Raw genomic sequence first — 26,823 nt, forward strand, 5'->3', positions numbered from 1 at the left:
GGATGTTAGAAGAGCCCCACCCCACAGCCCGCCGCGGGGCTCGACTGTGCTGGGCCCGGAAGTGCCGCGTGGCCCCGCCCCAGAACGTGTTCCCGGGCCATGCGCGTGCCCAGTAGGGCCTCCCGCTCAGCCTGCGGGGCTCTGCCTCCCATCCGACCAGACAGGCGGGGCGGGAAGGCGCCTGAGGCGGTCATCGAGCCTGGCCCCCTGCCCAAAGCAGGGCCGATCCCAGCTAAATCATGGCAGCCAGGACCGTGTCAAGGCAGGACTTAGCACCTGTAGGGACGGAGTCCACTATCGCTCCAGGTAAGGCACTCCAGCGCTTCACCAGCTCCTGGGCTATGTCTGCACTGCGGCAATCCTTCAGCAGAAGTCCTGCCATAAGAGCTCTCCCAAAGAGACTCATTTCTAGAGAATTTGTCCACACCCAAAAAAGCAGATGGAAAAAAATCAATCTGCTCTTTTGATGGAACGCACCTACACAGCCCCCTACTCAGTGATCGCAAAATGCACCACCATGGGGACTGACTGCTCTTTCGAAAAACGGGCCTCCAGGGCATCTACACACGTGTTTTCTGAAATAATCTTTTGGAAAAAGGTGCTCCTCCTCCTCTGGGAGAGGAAGAGGGTGGTCGGAAAAAGTGCTGCATTCTTCCAATTTCATATTGAAAGAATGCATTTTGGGTGTAGACACTCCAGAGTATTTCTCCAAAGAGCCACAGCTTTTTCAAAACACTTGCTAGTGTAGACGTAGCCCGGCTGAAATAGTTTTTCCTAATATCCAACCTACATCTCACCCTTTCTAACTTCAGACCATTGCTCCTTATTTTGCCATCTGTTACTACAGTCTTCCCCCACCTTACGAGGGTAATTCATTCCTGAAAAACTCCTCTTAGGGCAAATTCTCGTTAAGTCGAAAATGTAGTTACCACTAATTTCAATGGGAAAAAATTTTATGCGTTCCTGAGCCCCAAAATGTATACCCATTTATGCTATAACAACTACAAATCCCATTAAATCCAGTGCAAGGGGGCAGGCAGGGCAGAGCAGGGCACGGGGAGGCAGCCTGGCCTGAGCGCAGCTTAGGTTAAGCAGGGAGTGGGCACTGCCAGGGGCTGGCCACGTGGGGAGCTAGGCAGGCACAGGGGACCCCCAGCTGGAGAGGGGTGATGCCTTGCTTGTGCGGGGCTGTGCAGCGGAGAGGCCCCACCGGTGGCAGCAGTGGGCAATCCAGGCACTAAATGGGAGGGAGTACCACAGACAGCGAGTGGTGCCCGAGGCACAGCTGTGTGGGGTGGGCAGCGGTGGCAGCCCCCTAACCATCCGGGGGGGGTGAGCAGCAGCAGTAGGGCTGGGATAGGCTGTGTGCCCAGCATCGACGTCTCCCAGAACAGCGTGATCTACTGCCAGGACTCTGATGAGCGTACCTCCCTGCACCAGACTGCCACCCTCTTGCAGGTCACCACCGCCCCCCTGCATGGCCTCTTCATCAAGACCAACGCGGCCGACTCCATCCCCTCTGGACTTGCCTAGCAGAGACACCAGCCTCCAAGTCAGTCTTTGTAAACATGAAGAAATGTCTTGTAAGCTGAAGTAGGGGTATTAAATGAAACTCCTCGTAAAGTCGAATTCTCATAACTCGAATGGGCGTATCTCGGGGTATAACTGTACCGAGAACAGACTCTCTCACCTCTTGAGAGCGCCCCCCTTCAAGAAGTTGAAGGCTGCTATCAAATCGCCCCTCACTCTTCTCTTTGCAAGCTACATAAGCCCAGATCCCTCAGACTCTCCTCATAGGTCATGTGCTCCCGGCCCCTTAATCATTGTCCTTGCCCTCCACTGAACCCACTCCAGTGCATCCACATCTTTCCTGTACTGGGGGGCTCAGAACTGGACACACTACTCCAGCTGTGGCCTCACCAGTGCCAAATAGAGGGGAATAACTTCTTTAGATCTGCTGGAAATGCTCCTCCTAATGCACCCCAATGCACTATTAGCCTTCTTGGTCACAAGGGAACACTGTTGACTCATAGCCATCCTCTCATCCACTGTAACCCCCAGGTGCAGCAGAAAAGGACCTATCAAGCTAGCCAAGTAGGAGGGAGAGTTAGAGCCAGACTGCTTGCCCAGGGTGCAAGCCTGAGCTCTGGAAAAAAAAACTACAGTGAGCAAACTCATGCAGAAACACTTCTCCCACACATCTGCTATGACTCAAACAATTCCTCTGTGTAGTAACAGAGAGAAAGCTGTGCTAGTCTATATACTATCAAAACAAAAAAGCAGTCGAGTAGCACTTTAACGACTAACAAAATAATTTATTAGGTCAGCCTTTAAAGTGCTACTTGACTGCTTCTTTGTTGTGATAGTTCCTCTGTGTGTTCTTCAGAGGTGCTTCATCTTTTTGGAACTACACTATAACCATTACTGGAATGTATTATGCAAAGGGAAAAAAAGTTTAAAGCAGGTTTGCACTTAAGTACTACAATAATCTGTACATAATGGTGTTTTATATTTTAGGCCTTTACCACATCAGTATAGTGTGTCCTCCCGAACTCCAATTCCTGGCATCCAATCCACAGTAATGTGAGTTAGTGACAGCTCCCAGGTAAGAAACCTGACTTATTAGTAAAAGCAGTAAAGACTCATTCTTTTCACTATGGCTACATCTACACTAGCCCAAAACTTCGAAATGGCTGTGCAAATGGCCATTTCGAAGTTTACTAATGAAGCCCTGAAATACATATTCAACACCTCATTAGAATGCCAGCAGCTGCAGCACTTTGAAATTGACACGGCTTGTCCACAGGGGGCTCCTTTTTGAAAGGACCCTTGCAGCTTCAAAATCCCTATTCCTACCTGCTGTTTGCTTTCGAAAAGGAGCCCCGTCTGGATGAGCTGCGTCAATTTTGAAGGGCCGTGGCTGCCAGCATTCTAATGAGGCGCTGAATATGTATTTCAGCGCTTCATTAGTAAACTTCGAAATTGCTATTTCAAAGTTTTGGGCTAGTGTAAACACGGCCTATGAGGGTCATTGGTTCAAACCTGGTATTGCCAAGATAGCAGCCACCACACTGTCAGGTGTCCCACACACTCAGCTTTCAAATTTGAGAGCTGTGCTTTATAGTGGCAGGGAAGGAGGAGATGAGTATGCTGATAGTCTGATGTTCTGCATGTATGTGCATCCTACTGCTGAAGACGCTCCAGGCTGTGCCCAATTTCCAGAAGTACATGACAGGGCACAGTGTGTTTCAGGAAGCTCTGGGATGACTTAGTGGGGGTTGATCCTGCTTGAAGCAGGGGGCTGGACTAGATGACCTCCTGAGGTCCCTTCCAGCCCTAGGATTCTGTGAAGGTCACTTTCCTTTGCACCATGGGCAAAGATCACTAGCTGGTTTCAACTAGCATAAATAGTGAATTTTCCATAATTTGACATCTATTACAGGAATGTATGGATGAGGTTCTGCAGCCTGCAACATGTAGAAACTCAGCCAAGCTGATTATGATGATCCTTTGCGCTGTTGAAGTCTGAGTCAATGAGACCTGCCTTTTGGCTCACTCTTGGACTCCTAACCCCAGTTCTGACCCGCGTCTCTGACTCTTGTTCTGAATGCTAGACGTAATTGCTCAAGCTATGAGGCTAAGCCTAAGTCTACATGGCCAAGTTATCTCAAAATAATAGCAGTTATTTCCAAATAACTTTGGCATTGTCCAGATGATGCACACACTATTTCAAAATAAATTCAAAATAAGGGGTCTTATTTCAATTGCAGTAAACCTCATTCCCTGAGGAATAATGCCTATTTTGAAATAGGCCATAGGGGGCTTGTGATGGGGTTCAGGGGTCCCCCTGCACTGCACCCCGTCTGCTGACAGGAATGACTCTCACTCAGCAGGTACAACAGGAGGTTTATTAGGCAACAGATGCCCAGTTTCTCACAGAAGCGTCAGGACAGCAGTCAGAGACAGTCCTTCCAACCCGTCCTGGGGAGAAGACCCCGAGGGGTGCCCCTCTGGGGTGTAGCTTTCCCCCTCCTCAGGCTGGCTGCCTTCCAACTCTCTCTTCCCCTAGCCTCTAACTGCCGTCCCCCGATTCAAAAACCCAGCTTGGCCCCTCCCTCCTCTTTGTTCAGGGCAGAGGTGTTACCTGCCAGTTGTAGCCCCAGGGTCATCCTTAGCCACTGGGAGCTATTCTGCTTGTCTCTCACATCCAGCCTGAGTCTCACATTTCCACTCCCCCCACTCCATAACATCTCTCCCACCTTCCAGACCGAACTGAGCGGGGTCACTTAGCCAGTGACCTGGGGAACTTCGGGGCCCTCCCTCCATGACAGGGCATCGCCTATGGTGTTGTTGTTCCCCTTCACATGGACCACCTCCATGTCGTAGTCCTGCAGGAGCAGGCTCCACCGCAGGAGCTTGGCGTTGGCCCCTTTCATGTGATGCAGCCAGGTCAGGGGTGAGTGATCGGTGTACACGGTGAAACGCCATCCAAACAGGTACGGCTGCAGCTTCCCCAGCGCCCACACCATGGCCAGACATACCTTCTCTATGGCTGCGTAGTTCTGCTCCTGGGGCAGCGGCTTCTTACTCAGGTACACTATGGGGTGTTTCTCCCCTTTGTCATTCACCTGCATTAGCAGAGCGCCCAGCCCCATGTCTGAGGCATCAGTGAACACCAGGAAGGGTTTGTTGAAGTCTGGATTTGCCAGGACTGGGGCCCTGACCAGAGCCTCCTTCAGCGCGCAAAAGGCCTCTTGGCACTGCTTGGTCCAGACCACCTTGTCAGGTCTTCTCTTTTTACACAGCTCTGTGAGGGGGGCTGCGATGGAGCTAAAGTGGGGCACAAACCTCCGGTAGTACCCCGCCATCCCAATGAAGGCCTGGGCCTGCTTCTTAGTCTGGGGTGTTGGCCGATCTCTGACAGCCTCCACTTTAGCTGGCTCTGGCTTTAAGCAGCCGCTGCCCACCTTGTGGCCCAGGTAGGTCACCTCAGCCATTCCCACCTTGCACTTCCCTGCCTTGATAGTCAGCCCATCCTTCTGGAGTCGGTCCAGCACCTGCTTGACCTGGGACACATGGTCCTCCCATGTCTGGCTGAAGATGCAAATGTCATCCATGTAAGCCAGGACAAAGCTCTCCATCCCTTTCAGTAGCTGGTCCACCAGACGCTGGAAGGTAGCAGGTGTCCCCTTGAGGCCAAAGGGCAGGACCAGGAACTCGTAGAGGCCCACAGGGGTGATGAAAGCTGACCTGAGCTGGGCATCTTCGTCTAATGGCACTTGCCAATACCCCTTGTGTAGCCAGACAGCCAGCCCCCTCTCAGACCAGCATTGCTGGGAACACAAGGGAGCCAAAACAACAGGGCACTTAACATAAATTCCAGCACAGCCTTTGAAGCTGTGAGAAGCACAGGTGTGCTGCTACAAGGTGCCTCTGGGAACATATACAACGATTAGGCTCACAGCAGACAGAGAAGCTGTGACAGACATGGCTCTTAGCCCCTACTAAATAACGTGATGCACACACACCCACATCCTAGGTGGGAGAATATTTACCCTAATAAAAGAATGTCCAGTAGTCGAAACTTATTGTTTCTCTCCCTTGCAAGTGTAAACTACTCTTGCGAGAGCTGGCGTCACCCAGACAGACCAGCCCCAATTTGGCATAAGAAAGGAGAAAGAGAATAAAGGAGTACAGAGGTATAAGTATGGGACCTACAGCACCATGATTTTTGAGTGCTGTTCACTATCTATCTGCTGGTCAGATAAGTGACAGCCTCCCAAGGCTTCTGCAGCTAAAAGGGTCCCTAAGCCTTGTCCCTTATTCGTCTTTCCGTGGAATTGAGTGACCGATCCTGGCTTGGCACCGCTGGAATCGAGAGATGCAAGGAGGGTAAGAAGCACCCACACCTGATCTCCTATCTTTAGTGTACACGTATTTTGACATAGAGCTCTATACTTTGTTTTCTTTCTTTGGGATTGTGGCTTCAGTTGTGTAACTTGTTTGTGTGTGTAACATCTATACATTTAAATAAGTAGGCACTAGCAATTTTGTAACCACATGATTAGAATCTAGTTTAATAAATTTTTGATAACCGTTTGTGCATAAGCCTGACTTGTTTTCTCTGGGTTACTGTAAAGCAGCCAACACAATTAAAGAACCTCAGCCGTTTTGGCAATAAAGCCTGGCCATTAGGTGAGAGTACTAAGAGCCTAGCGTTGAGTTGTGCCGCTTCCATGGGGCAAACTCTTGGGGCGCCTGTCAGTCAATCCTGACTGCCCACTGCGAAGGGGCTCTGAGCTCTAGCAGTTAAAGTCACGGGTGTGGAAAGGCTCTTAGTGCTGCCATTGGGGCACCTGTCAGTCAGTGTTGACTGCCCACTGCGAAGGGGCTCTGAGCTCTAGCAGTTAAAGTCACGGGTGGTTAGGACCTTGGGGCATCCGTCAGCCTAGCCTGGGCTGCCCGCCGCGAAGGGACAGTGCATCCTACCGGTTAAAGTCACGGATGGTATAAAACGGGCATAGCTGGCACCTCACCAAACATCCTTGGCCGTCGGCTAACACCTTGGTGAGGTCTATGGTGGTGAGGTAACGGGCTCCCCCCAGCTTGTCTAAAAGGTCATCAGGCCTGGGCATGGGGTAAGTGTCCGATACAGTGATGGCGTTAAGCTTGCGATAGTCCACACAAAACCGAACAGACCCATCTTTTTTAGGGACTAAAACCACGGGAGAGGCCCAGGGGCTGGAGGAGGGTTGGATCACCCCCAGAGCCAGCATGTCTTCAACCTCCCGCTCTATGTCCTGAGCTGTCTTCCCTGTGGCTCTGAATGTCACACACTTGATAGGGGCGTGGGTGCCTGTCTCTATTCGGTGGACAGCCAGGTCAGTGCGTCCGGGTCTGTCAGAGAACAGCTGTTGGTGTGAATGCAGCACCTCCTTGATCTCAGTCTGCTGGGCAGGGGTTAGCTGGTCTGAGAGGGGAAATAGACTCCAGCAAGGAGCCAGCTCGTCCTTGTGAGCAAATCCACCAAGGGATCATCCCCCTGCCCCTCCCAGTGTCTGCACACGGCCAGCACCAAGTTCTCCCTGTCCCAGTAAGGTTTCATCATGTTCACACGATAGACCCGGTGGCTGTGGGCCCGGTTTGACAGTTCCACCACATAATTCATGTCATTTAGCTGTTTGACGATCTTGAAGGGCCCATCCCAGGCCGCTTGCAGCTTGTTCCGCCGCACAGGTACAAGGACCATTACTTGGTCCCTGGTGGCATAGGCTCGGGCCCTGGCATTACGGTCATACCAGACCTTTTGCTTCCTTTGGGCCATGGAGAGGTTCTCCCTGGCCAGGCCCACGAGCTCGGTGATTTTTTCCCGGAAGGTCAGCACATACTGTACCACTGACTCCCCTTCAGGAGAGGCCGTCCCCTCCCACTCTTCTCTGAGCACGTCCAAGGGTCCCCGTACCCTCCTTCCATACAGCAGCTCAAACGGGGAGAACCCTGTGGATTCCTGGGGCACCTCCCTGTACGCAAACAGCAGGTGGGGTAAGTACTTGTCCCAGTCATGGGGGTATTGATTCATGAAGGTTCTCAGCATCTGCTTTAGAGTCCCATTGAACCTCTCCACCAGCCCATTGGTCTGCAGGTGGTAGGCTGTGGCCCAGGTGTGCCGGACCCCACACTTGTCCCACAAGCTTTGCAGCAGGGCCGACATGAAGTTGGACCCCTGATCTGTGAGGACCTCCTTGGGGAACCCCACTCTGCTGAAAATGGACAGCAGTGCATCCGCCATGGTGTCAGCGTCGACAGAGGTCAAGGCCACTGCTTCTGGGTATCGCGTGGCAAAATCTACCACCACCAAAATATATTTCTTCCCCGAACGCGTTGCCTTGCTGAAAGGTCCCACTATGTCCATAGCCACTTTCTGGAAAGGCTCCTCTATGGTGGGCAGTGGCCTCAGGGCAGCTTTCCCTTGTCTCGGGTCTTCCCCACCCTCTGGCAGGGATCGCAGGACAGGCAATATAGACGGACAGCTGCAAAGATCCCTGGCCAAAAACCAACCTTCTCCTGGTGCGGTGGATCTCCTGGTGTCCTGCAAGTGGGACATCATGGGCTAGGTACAGCAACCTGCGCCGGTACTTCTGGGGAACCACCAGTTGCCTCTGGACCTTCCATGGCTCCGCTTTGCATCTGGGAGCCCATTCCCGGTACAGGAATCCCTTTTCCCACAGGAATCTCTCCCTGCAGCCCTCCCCCAGCTGTGGAGCTGGGCTGAGACTGGCCAGTTCCCTCAGCTTCTGCAAGGAGGGGTCTCTCTGCTGCTCTGCCTGGAACTCTTCGGCTGGGGCAGGGGTGGAAGCTACTTCCCCATCCCTGCCTGGCTCCAGCACCCCTGGCCTGAGAGATCTGGTTTTTGGGGGCTCCCTTTCTCTCAGGGTTGGCCCCTGTGGCTCTGGCTGGGCCTGTACCCCTGAATCTGGGGAACGCACCCCTCTTTTTCTTTGGCTACGGGTCAGGACCAGGGCACGAGGGCGTTCACCTGGCCAGTTCTCCAGGTCACCCCCCCATCAGTACATCCGCCGGCAAATGGCTGTGCACGCCCACCTCCTTGGGGCCTTCCTTGTCCCCCCATTTCAGGTTCACCCTCGCCATGGGCACCTTGAAAGGGGTCCCGTCAATTCCTGTTATCGTCAGGTGGGAATTGGGTATCATGTGGCCTGGTGCCACCACCCCGGGTCGGGCCAGCGTCACGTCAGCGCTTGTGTCCCATAACCCTGTGACCTTTTTCCCGTCTACCTCGAGGGGTGTGAGACACTTGCTCCGCAGAGGCATCGCCGCCCCCACTCTGTCAACTGACCTCTGAGCATTTGGACCCCCTGAGGAGCTGGTCTGTGGGGCGGACTCGTCCCAGTCCAAGTGCCCACTGTCAGCACCACCCATCTTGGCCGCCAGTCCTTCTGGCTTCCGGGACTCCACCCAGTTGACTCCATGACTCCCCGGCCTGCTCAACCTGTCTGGGAGCTTGGGGCACTGGGCTGCTCTATGCCCCTTTTGCCCACAGCGATAACAGCCTGGGTCTTGTTGTGTCCCTCGGGCCGGCTGCTCTGTCCAGGCACTGCTTGGCTCTCTGGGGGGTGGGTGGCCGGCCCCTCTTTCCTGGGCCCGCCCAAGAGGTGGTCCCCTCTGTCGTACAGTCAGGAACTGGTCTCTCTGAGATTCTCGGTCTCTCCGGGACTCCCTCTCTTTGTGGGGCTCACTTTCAAACCTGGCCCGGCTGCTTGTGAAGTCATCTGCCAGTTTCCCTGCATTGTGTGAATCCCCTGGCCTCCGGTCCACGAGCCACACCCTCAGGTCAGGTGAGCATATCTCGTAGAATCGTTCCAGGACCGCCAGCTTGATCAGGTCCTCTACGGACTGGACTCCCATCCCGAACACCCACTTCTGGTAGTATTGCCTCAGGTGGGAGGTCATATCTACATAGGTTTCCTCTGGCCTCTTCTGCGCCTCCTGGAACTTCTTCTTGTACATCTCCGGAGTCAGCCCGAACTTATGCAGCAGGGCCTGTTTGATCCATTCATAGTCCCCAGGCTGCAGCCCCTCCAGCTGGCTGAGCACTGCTGCGGCCTTCTGGCCTAGCAAGGGGGTGAGGTGCCGGAGCCACTCAGCTGGGGGAACCTCGTGCAACTCACAGGCTTGCTCAAAGGCGGTAAGGAACTCGTCCATGTCCCCTGGGTCCTGACACTGGGCCAGCACGCGCGTCTCCAAGTGACTGGCCACCCCGAGCCGTCTGGTCCTCTCCCTGCTTACCGCAGCTGGGGCTTCTTGGCATCTCGCCTCCGCCATGGCCCGCTCGTGCTCCCGCTCTCGCTCTCTCTCTTGTAGCTGGCGCTCATGTTCCCTCTGCCGTTCCTGGGCTTCCAGTTCCTTTAATCTCACCTTGAGCTCCAGCCGTCGCAGCTCTGCGGCGGGGGACTCTGCCCGCGATGGACCACCGCTAGCTGAGCGTGACCTGGTGGGCACCGTGTGTGTCTGATGGCATCGAGCTCCCGCTCCTGTCGGAGAATCCGAAACGCTTCCCAAGGTTGACCGGCCACTTTCTGCCGGGACAGGCTCCACCCCCCCGGATCGGTCACTCTCTTCCAGCTGGGCAATCAGCTGGGCCTTGGTCGCCTTCCCCACGGTCAGGCCTCTCTCTCTGCACAGCCCCGCTAGCTCTGCCTTCAGGAGTTGGGTATAATCCATCTCCCCGCTGTCTCCCAGGGTATTCACTCACCAGCAGCAGCTTCAGGAATTGCTCTGTTCCCCCTCTGGCTCTTGTGAGGCTCCTTCCTTCTCTTGCGCTGAGTCAGCCACTGCTGGTAGTAAGCCTCAAAAACCCAGCTCGGCTCCTCCCTCCTCTTTGTTCAGGGCAGAGGTGTTACCTGCCAGTTGTAGCCCCAGGGTCATCCTTAGCCACTGGCAGCTATTCTGCTTGTCTCTCACATCCAGCCTGAAAGCATTTACCTCAATACGTCAGGAGTGATGTGTAAGTTGTTTGTACCTGTGTATAAGAATGTAATCCTGGGATGTGGTCTGGGTCCGGCCGAGGGGACAGGACTTTCCACTACAAATATGCACTGCTGGGAGCTCATCTGTGCATCCCACTTCTGACTGCTGGTAGTAAGCCTCACCCTTGCTGACTGAGCTAACTGAGCTACCCACTTCTGACACCAGTGTGATGGGGTTCAGGGGTCCCCCTGCACTGCACCCCGTCCACTGGCAGGAGTGACTTTCACTCAGCAGGTACAACAGGTTTATTAGGCAACAGATGCCCAGTTTCTCACAGAAGCGTCAGGACAGCAGAGACAGTCCTTCCAACCCGTCCTGGGGAGAAGACCCCGAGGGGTGCCCCTCTGGGGTGTAGCTTTCCCCCTCCTCATGCTGGCTGCCTTCCAGCTCTCTCTTCCCCTACCCTCTAGCTGCCATCCCTCGATTCAAATCTCATTTTAAAACAGTCTCTTTGCACCAGTCACCTCTGTCAGCAGTCAAATTAAAAAATGAGACTGTTTTAAAATGAGATTAAAGAGAAATAAGCAATTCATCTGGGATCTTTGTACGTGTCTTTGCTTTCAGAGCCTCAAGGACACACTCGTTTTATGTTTTTCACCTTTTCTCTGCAATCCTGGGGATCTGAAACATTTTTTACATGAAAGTTGAGGGGACGTCTACACTCTAGAGCCTATGTTGACATAGCTGTGCCAGCTTGGCCCCCTAGCTTAGATGCAGCTGACAAGCACAGGAGTTCTTCTGTTGGAGTAACACCACCACCTCCCCAGACAAAGCTCTTTTAAGGCTATGTCTACACAACAGCCGTATTTTGAAGTAAGATTTCAAAATAACACAACTACACGCAAAATGCATTTTGAAATAGCATTTCTGGGTCCATAGCACTGGGTCCTTAGCTGACTGAGCTAACCTTGTTATCCCCACCCTTGCTCTGGTTATTTATACCTGGCCCTGCAGATTTCCAAGACCAGCATCTGATGAAGTGAGTCTGTGCTCACAAAAGCTCATGCTCAAAACTTTTCTGATAGTCTGTAAGGTGCCACAGGACCCTTCGTTGCTGTTACAGATCCAGACTAACATGGCTACCCCTCCGATACTTTCCAACAGAGAGTGCACCAAGTCTGTTCTCCTTGGTGAAACTGACACCATACAAGCTGACCTGATCAGAGTTTACCAAGCTCTTTGATGCACATCACCTTGTAAAGGGAGATTTAGGTTTGAGGAAACAGCTTTCATGTCTGGGGTTGATCCTCACGAGATGGTCTCTGCTGTCTCTGCTGCCCAGAACAGGAGATGTGCACTGTTGGTAGAATGCCTAGGATCCAGCGGCTAGCACAGAAGTCCTCTGTGAACCAGCTACTTTCTGAGGAGTTCTCTGCACACAAAGCTGGGTAAGACAAAGGCACTATATAACACAGGATTAAATTCCTTATCTGAAGGACTTAGAAGAAGGTAAGAAACCAAAATACTGACATTCAATTGAATGTAGCCAGGCCTGTTTTAATGGTCACTCTCCCCAAGGTCTGATGCTGTTCCCAAACATCTCTAGTAACAGAAACGGTGAAACTCTGGAGAATCTCTTCAGACCTCATCCACTCCTACCACCTAGCTATAAACCCAGATTTGGCAGACTAGACTGCAGAGAAGATAACAGGACCCATAAAGAAATTAGGACAGTATTGTCCCAGTCTCATTCTTGATAGAGGAAAAGGCTCCCTCCCCAAAAAAAGAACAGAAACAGTTTTTTAAACATTTCTGTGCATTAGAGCTAGTGTCTTTTATGTCTCATCACTTCTGCCATACTCAAAGCTTTCATTTTCTCTGAAACCAAATGTAGCTTACTTCACCCCATCATCAAGCAATACATTCTATTACATATAACTATTCCTTCTTTACTGGGAGTTACAGACAGCTAAGTGCCTCACCACACTCAAGGTTGCTGAAAGGGGAAGAATATTTTGGGTTAACACACATTGGCCTGCATGAGGATCAGAGTCCAACAAATAAAGTAGAAAGTAGAACTGCAGAAATGAAACTACTGAACTTGAAGAGGCGAAAATCTTTAGTTCAGTTAGGAAAGGAGCTCTTAATCACAGATCTGTATGAGCCTGGAACATACAATTCACACAATCTCGCCCTCGCTCTCTATACAGCCATGAACTAAAATTTCTGTTTCCCCTAGAGGTATCTTCTGGAAGCAGAGCTATCCAATCACAGGAAGCAGCATGCTGGTTGAGACAAACTTCACTGAAAAAAAATCAAAATCAACAGCAGACGTGAAATAAGCCTTGGGGCAATAAAGTTTTACCACAAACAGAACTTCTGTGGAGTGTGTGTGATGCCAACCACAGGGACCCTCCTGTTTCATTCCAGAGCCCAGTTTCATTCTTGTATTAAAAAATGCAATTCCACGGAAGCTAGGCCACAAGTTATCTTGTGTGTACGTAAGCGTTCTAGATAGAGCATCACCTCAGCTTTGTTTTTTCAGATTCTGTTTAAACCCCAGCCACCAGACTGTGACTATGTAAAAAAGCAAATGCCATAGCTCTTAGAACATAAGAATGGCCATACTGGGTCAGACCAAAGGTCCATCCAGCCCAGTATCCCGTCTGCCGACAGTGGCCAATGCCAGGTGCCCCAGAGAAGGAGAACAGAAGACAATGATCAAGTGATTTATCCCCTGCCATCCATCTCCTGCCCTTGTACTGAAGGCTAGGGCACCATACTTTACCCCTGGCTAATAGCCATTTATGGACCTAACCTGCAAAAATTTATCGAGCTCTTTTTTAACCCCTAATAGAGTCCTGGCCTTCACAGCCTCCTCCGGCAAGGAGTTCCACAGGTTAACTGTGCGCTGTGTGAAGAAAAATTTCCTTTTATTAGTTTTGAACCTACTACCCATCAATTTCATTTGGTGTCCCCTAGTTCTTGTACTATGGGAAAAGGTAAATAATTTTTCTATATTCACTTTCTCCACACCATTCATGATTTTATATGCCTCTATCATATCGCCCCTCAATCGCCTCTTTTCCAGACTGAAAAGTCCCAGTCTCTCTAGCCTCTCCCCATATGGGACCCGTTCCAAACCCCTAATCATCTTGGTCGCCCTTTTCTGAACCTTTTCTAATGCCAATATATCTTTTTTGAAGTGAGGAGACCACATCTGCACACAGTACTCAAGATGTGGGCGTACCATAGTTTTATATAGGGGAAGTATGATATCTTTTGTCTTATTATCTATCCCTTTTTTAATAATTCCTAACATCCTATTTGCTTTACTAACTGCCGCTGCACACTGTGTGGATGTCTCCAGAGAACTATCCACTATAACTCCAAGATCCCTTTCCTGATCTGTCGTAGCTAAATTTGACCCCATCACGTTGTACGTGTAATTTGGGTTATTTTTTCCAATGTGCATTACCTTACACATACCCACATTAAATTTCATTTGCCATTTTGCTGCCCAATCACTCAGTTTGCTGAGATCTTTTTATAGTTCTTCACAATCCCTTTTGGTTTTGACTGTCCTGAACAACTTGGTGTCATCTGCAAACTTTGCCACCTCACTGCTTACCTCATTTTCTAGATCATCGATGAACAAGTTGAACAGGATCGGTCCCAGGACTGACCCCTGGGGAACACTAGTTACCCCCTCCATTGTGAAAATTTACCATTTATTCCAACCCTTTGTTTTCTGTCTTTTAACCAATTCCCGATCCATGAAAGGATCTTTCCTCCTAGCCCATGACCGCCTAATTTACATAAAAGCCTTTGGTGTGGGACCGTGTCAAAGGCTTTCTGGAAATCTAGGTATATTATGTCCACTGGGTGCCCCTTGTCTGCGTGTTTATTAACCCCTTCAAAGAATTCTAATAGATTAGTTAGACACGACTTCCCTCTGCAGAAACCATGCTGACTTTTGCCCAACAATTCGTGCTCTTCTACATGCCTTGCAATTTTATTCTTTACTATTGTTTCTACTAATTTGCCTGGTACTGATGTTAGACTTATCGGTCTATAATTGCCTTGGTCTCCTCTGGAGCCTTTTTTAAATATTGGCGTTATATTGGCCGTCTTCCAGTCATTGGGTACCGAAGCGGATTTAAAGGATAGGTTACAAACCACTGTTAATAACTCTGCAATTTCACATTTGAGTTCTTTCAGAACCTTTGGGTGAATACCGTCTGGTCCTGGAGACTTGTTACTATTCAGCTTATCAATTAACTCCAAGACCTCCTCTAATGTCACTTCAATCTGGGAGAGTTCCTCAGATTTGTCACCTAAAAAGGCTGGCTCAGATTTAGGAACCTCTGTAACATCCTCAGCCGTGAAGACTGAAGCAAAGAAATCATTTAATCGCTCCGCAATGGCACTGTCTTCCTTGATCGCTCCTTTTATATCTTTAATCGTCCAAGGGCCCCACTGCTTTTTTAGCGGGTTTCCTGCTTCTAATGTATTTAAAAAACATTTTACTATCATTTTTTGAATTTTTGGCTAGCTGTTCCTCAAAAATTTTTTTGGCTTTTCTTACTACATTATGACACTTAATTTGGGAGTGTTTATGTTCCTTTCTATTTTCCTCACTAGGATTTGACTTCCACTTTTTAAAAGCTGCCCTTTTCTCTCTCACTGCCTTTTTAACATGGCTGTTAAGCCATGGTGGTTCTTTGTTAGGTCTCTTACTGTGTTTTTTTATTTGGGGTATACATTTAAGTTGGGCCTCTAGTATAGTGTCTTTAAACAGTTTCCATGCAGCTTCCAGGGATTTTAGTTTAGTTACTCTACCTTTTAGTTTCTGTTTAACTAGCTTCCTCATTTTAGTATAATTCCCCTTTTTGAAATTAAATGCCAGAGTGTTTGACTGCTGCGGTGTTCTTCCCAACACAGGAATATTAAAAGTTATTATATTGTGGTCACTATTTCCAAGCGGTCCAGTAACAGTTACCTCTTGGACCAGATCCTGCGTTACAGTCAGGACTAGATCGAGAATTGACTCTCCCCTTGTGGGTTCCTGTACTAGCTGCTCCAAGAAGCAGTCATTTAAGGCATCAAGAAATTTAATCTCTGAATCCCGTCCTGAGGTGACATGCACCCAATCAATATGGGGATAATTGAAATCTCCTATTATTACTGTGTTTTTTATTGTGATAGCCTCTTTAATCTCCCTTAACATTTCAGCATCACTATCACTGTCCTGGTTAGGTGGTCGGTAATATATTCCTAATGCCATATTCATATTAGAGGAATGAATTGTTATCCATAATGATTCTATGGAACATTTTGATTCTTTTAGGATTTTTGTTTCATTTGGTTCTATATTATCCTTCACATATAGTACCACTCCGCCACCCGCACGACCTGTTCTGTCTTTCCGATATAATTTATATCCCGGTATGATAGTGTCCCACTGATTGTCTTCATTCCACCATGTTTCTGTGATGCCTATTATGTCAACTTCCTCCTTTGATATGAGGTACTCCAGTTCACCCATCTTATTAGACAGACTCCTAGCATTTGTGTAAAAGCACTTTAAAAAACTACCACTATTTATATGTCCGCGTTTCACAGACGCCTTGGATTTTTTTTTATATGCGATTGTTTCCTCTTTGTTCAGGAATGTACAGAAAATGCACTTTAATGCATATCCATCTAGTCCAAGGTTACAAAAGCTTTTCTAGTGCTGGGTCCATTTAATACTCTTGAGGTCAATTCCATCCTGCACCATTTCCCACAGTGGACTGTAAAGAGAAAAAAATTACAGATGTCAGCTGGAATGTAGAGGTTAATGGCATCACTCACAATTGACAATACATAAACTGCTTCTATATCTGTCCAAGGAAGGGAGACTCTTTTGAAGATATTTCTCTACTGCCAGAGCAAGGGCAAATCCCATTCCCCTGAATCTCTTCCAGAGCCCGAGTTTGAGAGGGCAGGTGCTCCATCCCCACTGCCCACAGCCCAGGGTGACACAGTGACTGGGATCTGAAGGAGCAGCATCAGATATCAATGGAGACAGGATTACTTCCTGTACATTCACTGTCCTCCCAACATAGCTGCCATCCTTCTGCTCCTAGATTTACTTTGCTCCCCTGGCTCCCAGCTCCTCTTTTCCCACCTCTGTAGCAAGACAGAAGGCTACTTTGGCCTCAGGATCCCATTCAAGTCAAATTTCCTGTCTATTTTCCCTAGTCTCCTTCAGTCACCCACTGTGCATGCCAGAGGAGGCACACAATTAAACTCACCAATTACCCACAGAACCAGGAAGCCAATTTTTTGCATGGATTTTCACACATTTTTAAATTTCTGTAACAAACATTCAAATTCCCATGAAATTTTAAACACATGAAAAGCCAGAAATCTAGGGCCTTACACATCCTGCAAAAAGTTTATAGGAAACATGCGGTGATTCATAGTTTTCTCTGCTCGGGAAATAAACAGCTCACCTCATCTCCCTCAGTCTTTTGACATGCTGTATGCACTTCTGCACCGTGTAATCCACTTCTTCTTCTGTAGTGAAACGACCAATGCCAAACCTGCCACAAAACACAGATGCCCAAAATAGATACTAACAGAGTTTCTTCTGATTTCTTTCAGTCATTGGCACAATAAATTGTGCTGTGTGCACCAGGGCACACGTGGAAATGCATCGCCAATAGAAACACATGCTGTAGGCCCAGGTACCTGAATCTTTCCTGGATGGCAGTCCAAGCACTCAGCTTGCAGGGAACGCTGGGTGCTAACACAGTGCACCCATGGGAAGGTGGAACAGGAGAACAGAATCTGACCTGAGTGAAGGAGGGGAAACAATCTGGAAAAGACAGCAAGGCTCCTATCACTAACCTTATGGATGAATGAGCCAAATCTTCGTCAGTCCCAATGGCTCGTAACACATAGGATGGCTCTAGAGAGGCAGATGTACAAGCACTAAGAAAAAAAGGGTGAGAGCATTTTACCCTCTTGGTTTTCACATAAAATTCCTATATGATGATATTTAACATGATCAGTAATATGAATTGAAGAATATATGATTTCTAGACTTCGTATCACCAAAGGTCTCCATGGCTTTTTACGACACACATAATTACCTAGGCCCCTGGGAGAGAGAACCAGTGAAAACAAGGAGATGGGCAAAGACCCATTTCATCAGATGCATGAGTGCGGGGTGGTGGTTTCAGAGGGGTATTTAAAGAGTGGGGTCCCAGTAAAGGGGGAGGGCCAGAGCTGACAAGGTCTATTCAGCAAGGTGGAAATGGCCCAGTATCAACAGTACTTATCAAAAGATGAAAAAACAAGTCGGATCAGACGGGGATGTGAGCCATTGTCAGCGTCTAATGGGGAGCTATCAACACCCAGAGCAGAGAAACTGTCTTTGTAAAGTGTGAGCTGCTCCCAGTCTCTGTTTAAACCATGGTTAATGGAGTCAAATTTGCAAATAAATTGGAGCTCAGAGATTTCTCTCTCCATTTGATTTCTGAAATTTTTTTGTTTCAGAACTGTGGGGCATTGCAGTGGGGCATTGCTGGCAGGCTGTCTGTAGGTGAGGACAGGCCTGCCTCCCAAGGTCTGTGAGAGTGAAGGACCATTGTTCAGGATGGGTTGCAGATCACTGATGACCCGCTGGGAAGGCCTTAGGTGGGGGCTGCCAACCTTAAACAAATCCTCACCAGTCACTACAAATCACAAACAAGTGACTCTAGGCCTGGAACCAGCCCCTCTAACAGTCCTCGCTGCCAACTCTGCCCACACATCTACACCAGTGACATCATCACAGGAGCTAACATCAGCTATACCATCAGGGCTCCTTTACCTGCACATCTACGAATATAATATATGCCAGCAATGCCCCACTGCAATTTACATTGGCCAAACTGGACAGTCTCTCCATAAAAGAATAAATGGACATAAATCAGACATCAGAAACCGTAATGTATAGAAGCCTGTGGGAGAACATTTCAATTTCCCTGGACACTCAGTGGCAGATTTAAGGGTGACAGTTCTGAAACAAAGAAATATCAGAAATCAAATGGAGAGAGAAATCTCTGACCTGCAATTTATTTGCAAATTTGACTCCATCAACCACGGATTAAACAGAGACAGTTTCTCTGCTCTGGGTGTTGACAGCTCCCCATTATACGCTGACAATGGCTCATACCCCCCTGTCTGATCAGACTTGCTTTTTCCTCTTTTGATAAGTACTATTGATACTGGGCCATTTCCACCTTGCTGCACAGAGCTTGTCAGCTTTGGCCCTCCCGCTTTACTAGGACCCCACTCTTTAAATACCCCTCTGAACCCCCCCGCCCCATGCATCTGATGAAGTGGGTCATTACCCACGAAAGCTTATGCTCCAAAATATTGAGTCTGTTCTGGTCTGACTATGGTCTGAAGAAGTGGGTCTGTCCCACGAAAGCTCACCTAATAAACTATTTTGCTAGTCTTGAAAGTGCTACTTGACTGCTTTTTGTTTTGATAGTGTATAGACTAGCACGGCTTCCTCTCTGTTACTATCCAAAATATCTGTTAGTCTATAAGGTGCCACAAGACTTTTTGTTGTTCTCGAAGCTACAGACTAACACAAGCTACCTCTCTGATACTTGTCAACAAGGAGATGCTGTAGGCAAAATATCAGGAACTTGGTAAGATGGTGGGGAGCGTAGAAGCAGTGGAACAAAAAGAAGGGCAGAGGGGAGATGAGGCGAGTGAGACAGCAGTGTGAAGAAAGAGAACTGCACAGAAATGCACATGGAGAGGTCAAAGTTTGACAAAAACCCAGCTAGAGAGGACTGCAGTAGCACAACTGTGGCAGGAGGAAATGGCTCATACCCAGAGAGAAATCTGGCTGCTGGTCACTTCTGGCAGCAGGCAGGGCTCCACTCAGGCTCCCAACTGCCCAGCCATAGAGACAACAAACCAGTGTTCTGCCCTGGCAATGAAGGGTGAGGAATCCCCCACAATGGTGGAGGAGGCCCAGCCTGTACCCTCAGAGCTGCAAGGATCATGGCCACCATTCCCAACAGGAAATGAAAGTGGTGAAGATCAGTGGGAGGGACAGGAGTCATCTATCTGCTGGCCTGACCTGGCATCGTGGGAGGTGGGCTGCCTGCCAGGGGCCTGTACCTGAGCCGTTCTGGAGGGATAGCCAAGGAGCATTGGTCCTCTGACTACCACTCCAGGCAGTTCATCCACATGAGTGCTAGCAATACTGTCAGGCAGGACCCAGAGCAGACCAAAAGTGACTACAGGGCTCTGGGAAGGAGAGGGAAGGAGTATGGGTACAACTGCTGTTGTCATCTCTCCTTCTGGTGAAGGGCAGGGCCTGGGCTGAGACAGACATGTTCTGGAGAGACATACACGGTGGAGTGGATGGTGTCACCAGGAAGGCTTTGGCTTCCTCAATCGTGGGAACCTGATCAGAGACGGACTGCAGAACACAGGTGGGGAAGAGTCTCTTCAGACACAGACTGGACAACCCAACAGGTGGGCTTTGAACTAGGTTCCACAGGGGCAGGAGACTAAGCACAGGGTTAAGTCCAGAACATGGGTTGGAATCTGGGGGGAGCATGGACAAAGGACAGATAATAAGGAATGACAAGGGGAAACTGAGTGAGCATCTGAGATGGCTGTGGCTAAAATAGGAAGAGAACAATTTAAGAATTACTTAGAGAAATTACAGATCTTCAAGTCAGGAGGGCCTGATAAAATACATCCTAGAATACTTAAGGAACTGGCTGAAGAGACAGTAGGGATTATCTCTGAGAACCTGTTGAGGATAGGTGAGATACCAAGGACTGGAAAACGGTACTGTATCTGTCTATCTATAAAAAAGGAATAAGGACAACCCAGGGAATTACAGAATCATGTGCTTAACTTGGTTTCTGGAAAGATAATGGAGAAAATAATCAACACATAAGCACTTAGGTCCTAGAAAAAGTGTAACATACAAGTATAACTTACGAGATACCACTGACTTCCTGAGGAAATTACAAAACATTGGAAAAGTTACTGACAACACCATCCTTGCCACCATGGATGTAGAGGCTCTGTACACTAACATTCCACACAAAGACGGATTACAAGCAATCAGGAATACCATCCCTAATGTCACCACAGCCAATCTGGTGTCTGACCTCTGTAACTCTGTTCTCACCCACAATTATTTCAGATTTGGGGACAATTTATACCTCCAGGTTAGTGGAACTGCTATGGGCACCCGCACGGCCCCACAATATGCTAATATATTTATGACTGACCTGGAACAACAATTCCTCAGCTCTTGTCCCCCATTACCCCTCCTCTACTTACAATACATTGATGACATCTTTATGATTTGGACTCATGGTATAGAAACTCTACAGGAATTCCACAGAGACTAACAATCTGCACCCCCACCATCAACTTATGCCTTGACTACTCCATGCGAGAGATACATTTCCTGGACACTACAGTGAAAATCAAGAATGGCCTGATTGGTACCACAATCTACTGGAAACCCACTGATTGTTATACTTAACCTACACGCTTCTAGCTTCCATCCTGCACACATAACTAGATCCATATTTTTTTTTTATTTATAAACACAGTCAAGCCCTTAGGTACAATCGCATTTGCTCTGATCCTACTGACAGAGACCAAAAACTACAAACTCTTTACCAAATATTCATAAATCTGAATTACTCACCAGGAGAAATAAAAAACCAAATCAACAGGGCTAGACGAATATGCAGAGACCAGCTACTCCAAGATAGGCCCAAAAAAGCCAAAACCAGAACACCACTGGTCATTACCTACAGCCCCCAATTCAAACCACTGCTGACTTACAACCTAACCTTAATCAGGATGCCACACTCCAGAAGGCTCTAGGTGACAGGCCTGTTCTCTCCTACAGGCAACCTCCTGACCCTATGAGGATTCTCACCAACCATCACAGTCTATACCACAGGAACACCAGTCCTGGAACTTTTCCTTGCAACAAAGCCCGTTGCCAGCTTTGTCCACATATCTGTTCTGGATACACCATCACTGGACCTAACCCGGTTATTCACAGAATCACAGGCACATTCTCATGTTCCTCAGATATCATCATATATGCCATCATGTGCCAACAATGCCCAGATGCTTTGTATATTGGACAGACTTCAAACTCTCTTAGACAGAGTTAATGGGCACAAAACAGACATAAAAACAGTCCTGATCCACAAACCGGTCAGCCAGCATTTTAATGGAGTGGGCCATTGTTAATGACTTAAAAGTCTGTGCCTTACTGAAGACGAATTTTCACAACAGATTTGGAAAGAGAGGCTGCTAACTCTTTTATATTCAAATTCGACACATTAACACCTGGCCTGAACCAGGATGGGAATTTTTTAGGTCATTATAGGGCCTCTTTTGCATACTTGGCTTAATCTAATACTTGACTCCCTGCCACCTTCTGCCCCTCTACTCTCTGATTTGCTCACATTGATAATATTTTTCTGATTTGTCAACCTTGATTACTATTTTTGGTTCTCTGTGCCTTAAATATTGAGTCTGTTCTGGTATGGCTATGATCTGAAGAAGTGGGTCTGTCCCACGAAAGCTCATCACCTAATAAATTATTTTGTTAAGTCTTTAAAGTGCTACTGGACTGCTTTTTTGTTTTCAAATGTATTTTTTTTTGTTACATAACTTCACTCAAAAACTAAACAATGAAATACTTTAGAGCCTATAAGTTCACTCAGTTCTACTCCCTGTTCTGCCAATTGCTAAGGCCAACAAGTTTGTATACATTGACAGGAGATACTACCGCTATTCCTAATGTCACCTGAAGGTGAGAGTAAGTGTTTGCATGGCACTTTTGTAGCCAAGGTTGTAAGGTATTTATTACCAAACATGCTGCTAAACCTGCATTCAAAAACAAAACAATGTAAAACTTTATATCTTACAAGTCCACTCACTCCTACTTCTTGTTCAGCCAATCGCTCAGACAAACAAGAAAAATGTGGTTACAGCAGTCTCAGATGATGCCCAGTTGCACATGTTAATTTTAATGCTTTCACAGCAGTTTTGACAAAACACAAAGAAGGTACCATTGTGAAACTTCTACGGATAGCTACAGGACTCCACTGAAGTCTAAGAATCTGAGGTGCTACCTAAGTCCAAGAGGGGATGAGGCGTGGAACATGCTTTCAGAAGACTTAAAAGAGCAACAAAAATAAAATCAACCTTCTGGTGGCATCTGACTCAGATGATGAAAATTAACATGCATTGGGTTCTTTACTGCTTTGAATGGTGATCAAGCAGAACCCATCATCAGCATGGACACATCCTCTGGAATGGTGGTTGAAGCATGAAGGGACACAGGAATCTTTAAGTTACCTGGTTGTTCTTATCTTCCCCTTTTTATAAATGGGCAAAGATACTGCCATCTTCCAGTCCATGTTTTCTCTCACATCCTTGAACACCAATGATCTTGATAACCAGCTACAACAGTGCTATGCAAATGCTTGTCTCATTTTTATGTGACATTGTGAACAAGAAATGTGCAGCATTATCTCCTGCAAATTGTAACCAAACTTGTTTGTTTGAGTGACTGGCTGAACAAGGAGTGAGTGGACTTGTAGGATCTAAAGTTTTACATGGTTTTACTTTTGAATGCAGATTTTTTGTACATAATTCTACATTTGCTAAGTTCAACCTTCATGTTAAAGAGATTGCACTCAGTATTTGTATGAGGTGAATTGAAAAATACATTTTTTGTTTTTTACAGTGCAAATATTTGTAATATATAAAATAATCAATTGACACTGTATTGCATTGTAACTGAAATCAATATATTTGAAAATTCAGAAAACATCTAAAATATTTAAATTCACAGGAGTGGGGAAACTGACCAGAACTACTGTGTTGCTAAGTTTCCTGGCTCCTGTTGGGGCAGCAGCTGAGAACAATATTTTGCTGGAGAATCATCATTACCAGAGGTAATGTCTATAAAAGAGTAGAGCCTCTCTCAGATCCCAGGCTGGGTCTACAAGACTGTCTGTTTCAAAAGCCACTTTTACTTGTAAAAGGAACAGATCGGATATCCTGACCCAATGGGTTGTTTTTAGAATCTCATTTCAGAATACCACTGTACTTCAGACTTACATGGCAACTAAAAGGCAAAGTGGTGCCTACTTTGAGATGTGTGATCCCATCAGTAGACACCATTCCCTCTCCACATTGTTTTAGCAAAACCTTCCTTTTCTAACTCCAATTTTCCACCTACCTTCCTGAAGAGAGAGCCACATCTTTCAGAGCCATTAGCAGACTCTCTCCTTCCACATATGCAAAAGATAAATTGATGCAGCCTGTATGGTTTAAAAAAAAAAAAAAAGTCACTGGAGCGCTGGAGAAAGTTCTGTCCCACAACCAAGGTCCTCTCTAACTTCTTCCACCCAGAGGGGGAACATACTCTTATGTTCACAGAGGCATGTGCAGATGTGCACCACCAGTAGAAATACATGGTGGCAGCTGCTAAAAGCTGTGGATGCTCTACTAATCAGCTGCATGGCACCTGAATTTCTCCTGGATGGCTAAGCTAACCCAGAGCTGATCTTACAGGGAACAGTGACATGGTGGGGTGGGGGTGGGAGTGGGAATGGGGCGATTCAGCTGAGCTGCATGCAGCCAAATTCCACTAAGCTCTGTGAGCAGCAGAGGAACGTTGTAAAGAGAAGTTACTCACCTGTGTAGTAACGATGGTTCTTCGAGATGTGTCCCCGTGGGTGCTCCACAGTAGGTGTCGGGCTCGCCCCGGTGCCGCAGCTCGGAAAATCTTCAGCAGTCTCCGTCGGGTCGCGCATGCGCCGATGCGCATCGGCTCTTTGCGCGCTTACGGTCACGTGCGCAATCCGGTCCCCACCAGTTCCTGATCAGCCGCTCCGGACGCCCCTGAAAAACACACAAACAGAGCTCCGAAGCGGGGAGGAATGGGTGGGTAGTGGAGCACCCACGGGGACGCATCTCGAAGAACCATCGTTACTACACAGGTGAGTAACTTCTCTTTCTTCTTCAAGTGGTCCCCGTGGGTGCTCCACAGTAGGTGACTACCCAGCAGTAACCCCCCCCGAAAAAGGAGGTGGGTACCCGATTTATGCGCAGCTTGCCCGTGAAAGGACTGCTGTCGACAGGCGTGTATCCTCATCAAGCATCCTGTGCATGGCGTAGTGCTTGGCGAAGATGTCATAGGAAGACCACGTCGCCGCTCTGCAGATATCTCTCAGCGTGATGCCTTTGAAGAAGGCCATTGATGCCGCCATCGCCCTAGTAGAGTGGGCTCTTGGTGGAACTGGCAGAGGAGTCTTGCAAATCTTGTAACACAGTCTTATGCAAGACAATGTGATTTGAAATCCTCTGTGAAGACAGCGCTTCTCCTTTTGACCTGGATGCAATGGATACCAGTAGTCTGTCCGTTTTCCGGAAAGGTTTAGTTCTATCGATGTAGAAGGCCAGTGCCCTTCTTACGTCAAGTAAGTGCAACCGTGCCTCTTCATTTGAGTTATGAGGCTTAGGATAGAACGAGGGCAGCACTATTGGTTTGTTGATATGAAAGTCTGAAGAGACCTTCGGAACGAAGGCTGGGTGTAATCGTAAGACCACCGCTTCTTTTGAGAAGATCGTGCAGGGTGGTGTGGACATTATGGCCGCGAGTTCGCTCACTCTGCGAGCTGACGTGATTGCCAGGAGGAAAGTCGTTTTAATAGTAAGTAGTCGAAGGGGGACCGTAGCCAATGGTTCAAAGGGCGGTCCCGAGAGGGTGCGTAGTACTAGGTCTAAACTCCACGACGGCGGTATTGGTTTCCAAGGGGAGTACAGATTCACCAACCCCTTTAGGAAACGCGAGACAACAGGATGGGCAAATGTGGTTGATCCATCCTCTTCATGCCGAAATGCTGATATAGCCGCCAGATGCACCTTTATGGAGGATAGCGAAAGTCCGTTTTGTTTGAGTTGTAGCAAATAATCCAGAATCGTAGGTATGGTGGCGTCCTGGGGTATTAGTTGCCTGGAGGAACACCATTCGGAAAAAAACGCAACCATTTGTGCTGATAAGTCTTTCTGGTGGAAGTTCTCCGACTACATTCAAGGACTTGTACTCCCTCTGAGCATGTAGTCTCTAAGGCGCTTAGCCATGGATTAGCCATGCTTGTAGCCGAAGTCTCTTCGGATGCGGGTGCAGTATTGACCCCCGAGCCTGAGAGAGAATGTCCGGTACTGTTGGTAGGGGAAATGGCCGATGTGGAGCCATGCGCAAGAGCAATGGGAACTACTGTTGCCGGTCCCAGGTTGGGACTATGAGTATCATGCGTGCTCTCTCCCTTCTGGCCTTCTCCCACCATGTTAGTGACCTTTGTATCTTTTTTGTAAGTGACACCCTCTTGTGGACGGTGTGGATTGAGGGTTTGTATACGGTTGCCAACGAATGCTGCAATCCTCGCATATGCAGCCTGGTGTTTTGCACCACAAACGTGGTGGTTGCCATATGCCCCAACAGTTGTAAGCATGTGAGAACTGGAACAGTGGGGCTGTACGTTAGTAGTTGTACGAGAGATTCGATGGCACAAAAACGAGCCTTGGGTAAATACACCCTTGACGTGACAATCTATCCGAGCCCCTATAAACTCTATATTTTGCGTGGGGTCAGTCTTTGACTTTGAGAAATTGATGATGAGGCCCAGTGAGGTAAATGTTTTTGTGGTGATGTGTATCATCCGTAATACCTCCGCCCGGGAAGTTCCCTTTAGCAGGCAATCGTCCAGGTACGGGAAAATGAAAACTCCCTTTCTGTGTAGGTATGCTGACACCACCGCTAAGGTCTTGGTGAAGACTCTGGGTGCTGAAGAGAGTGCCGAATGGGAGGACTCTGTACTGGAAATGATCTGTGCCCACAAGGAAGCGGAGGAAACGCCTGTGGGCTGGATGAATTGCGATATGAAAATACGCATCCTGTAAGTCGAGGGCTGCAAACCAATCACCATGGTCTAGTGCCGTGATTATTGAAGCCATTGTAGTCATTTTGAAGCGCTGTTTGCGTAGGTACTGGTTCAGTGCGCGTAGATCCATAATGGGTCTCCACCCTCCTGTCTTCTTTTCAGTCAGGAAATACCTGGAGTAGAACCCTTTGCCTTGAAATTGTTCCGGTACTCTCTCCACCGCCCCTATGAATAGGAGGTGGTCCACCTCCCGCCTTGATTCCGGTAGGTGAGAGGGGTCTCTGAGAAGGGGTGCAGTGGGAGGATTTGGTGGAGGTAAAGACTGGAAGGG

General features: G+C 48.2%; 1 protein-coding gene and 1 long non-coding RNA gene across 3 annotated transcripts in view; one reads left to right on the forward strand and one right to left on the reverse strand.

The window, feature by feature from the left end:
* Positions 1 to 38: 38 nt before the first annotated feature.
* The window catches only part of LOC142022408 (uncharacterized), a 41,878-nt gene continuing 15,093 nt past the window's right edge, over positions 39 to 26,823 (forward strand). The window contains exons 1-3 of one of the 2 annotated variants that reach the window (XR_012647953.1): positions 39 to 306; positions 2,518 to 2,605; positions 19,851 to 19,964. This is a non-coding gene — a long non-coding RNA (uncharacterized LOC142022408). Of the gene's footprint in view, positions 307 to 2,517; positions 2,606 to 19,850; positions 19,965 to 26,823 lie in introns of those variants that run through there. The other variant, XR_012647954.1, reaches the window with a different exon arrangement.
* NFS1 (NFS1 cysteine desulfurase) overlaps positions 16,162 to 26,823 on the reverse strand; it is a 51,569-nt gene continuing 40,907 nt past the window's right edge. Inside the window, exons 10-13 of the mRNA XM_075012194.1 lie at positions 23,786 to 23,867; positions 17,383 to 17,466; positions 16,986 to 17,075; positions 16,162 to 16,280 (exon numbers count right to left, since the gene is read on the reverse strand). Coding sequence (XP_074868295.1) covers positions 16,217 to 16,280; positions 16,986 to 17,075; positions 17,383 to 17,466; positions 23,786 to 23,867 — 320 coding nt within the window. The 3' untranslated portion in view covers positions 16,162 to 16,216. The remainder of the gene's footprint in view (positions 16,281 to 16,985; positions 17,076 to 17,382; positions 17,467 to 23,785; positions 23,868 to 26,823) is intronic.

The sequence above is a fragment of the Carettochelys insculpta genome, chromosome 17 (genome assembly GCF_033958435.1).
Source record: "Carettochelys insculpta isolate YL-2023 chromosome 17, ASM3395843v1, whole genome shotgun sequence".
NCBI lineage: Eukaryota > Metazoa > Chordata > Testudines > Carettochelyidae > Carettochelys > Carettochelys insculpta.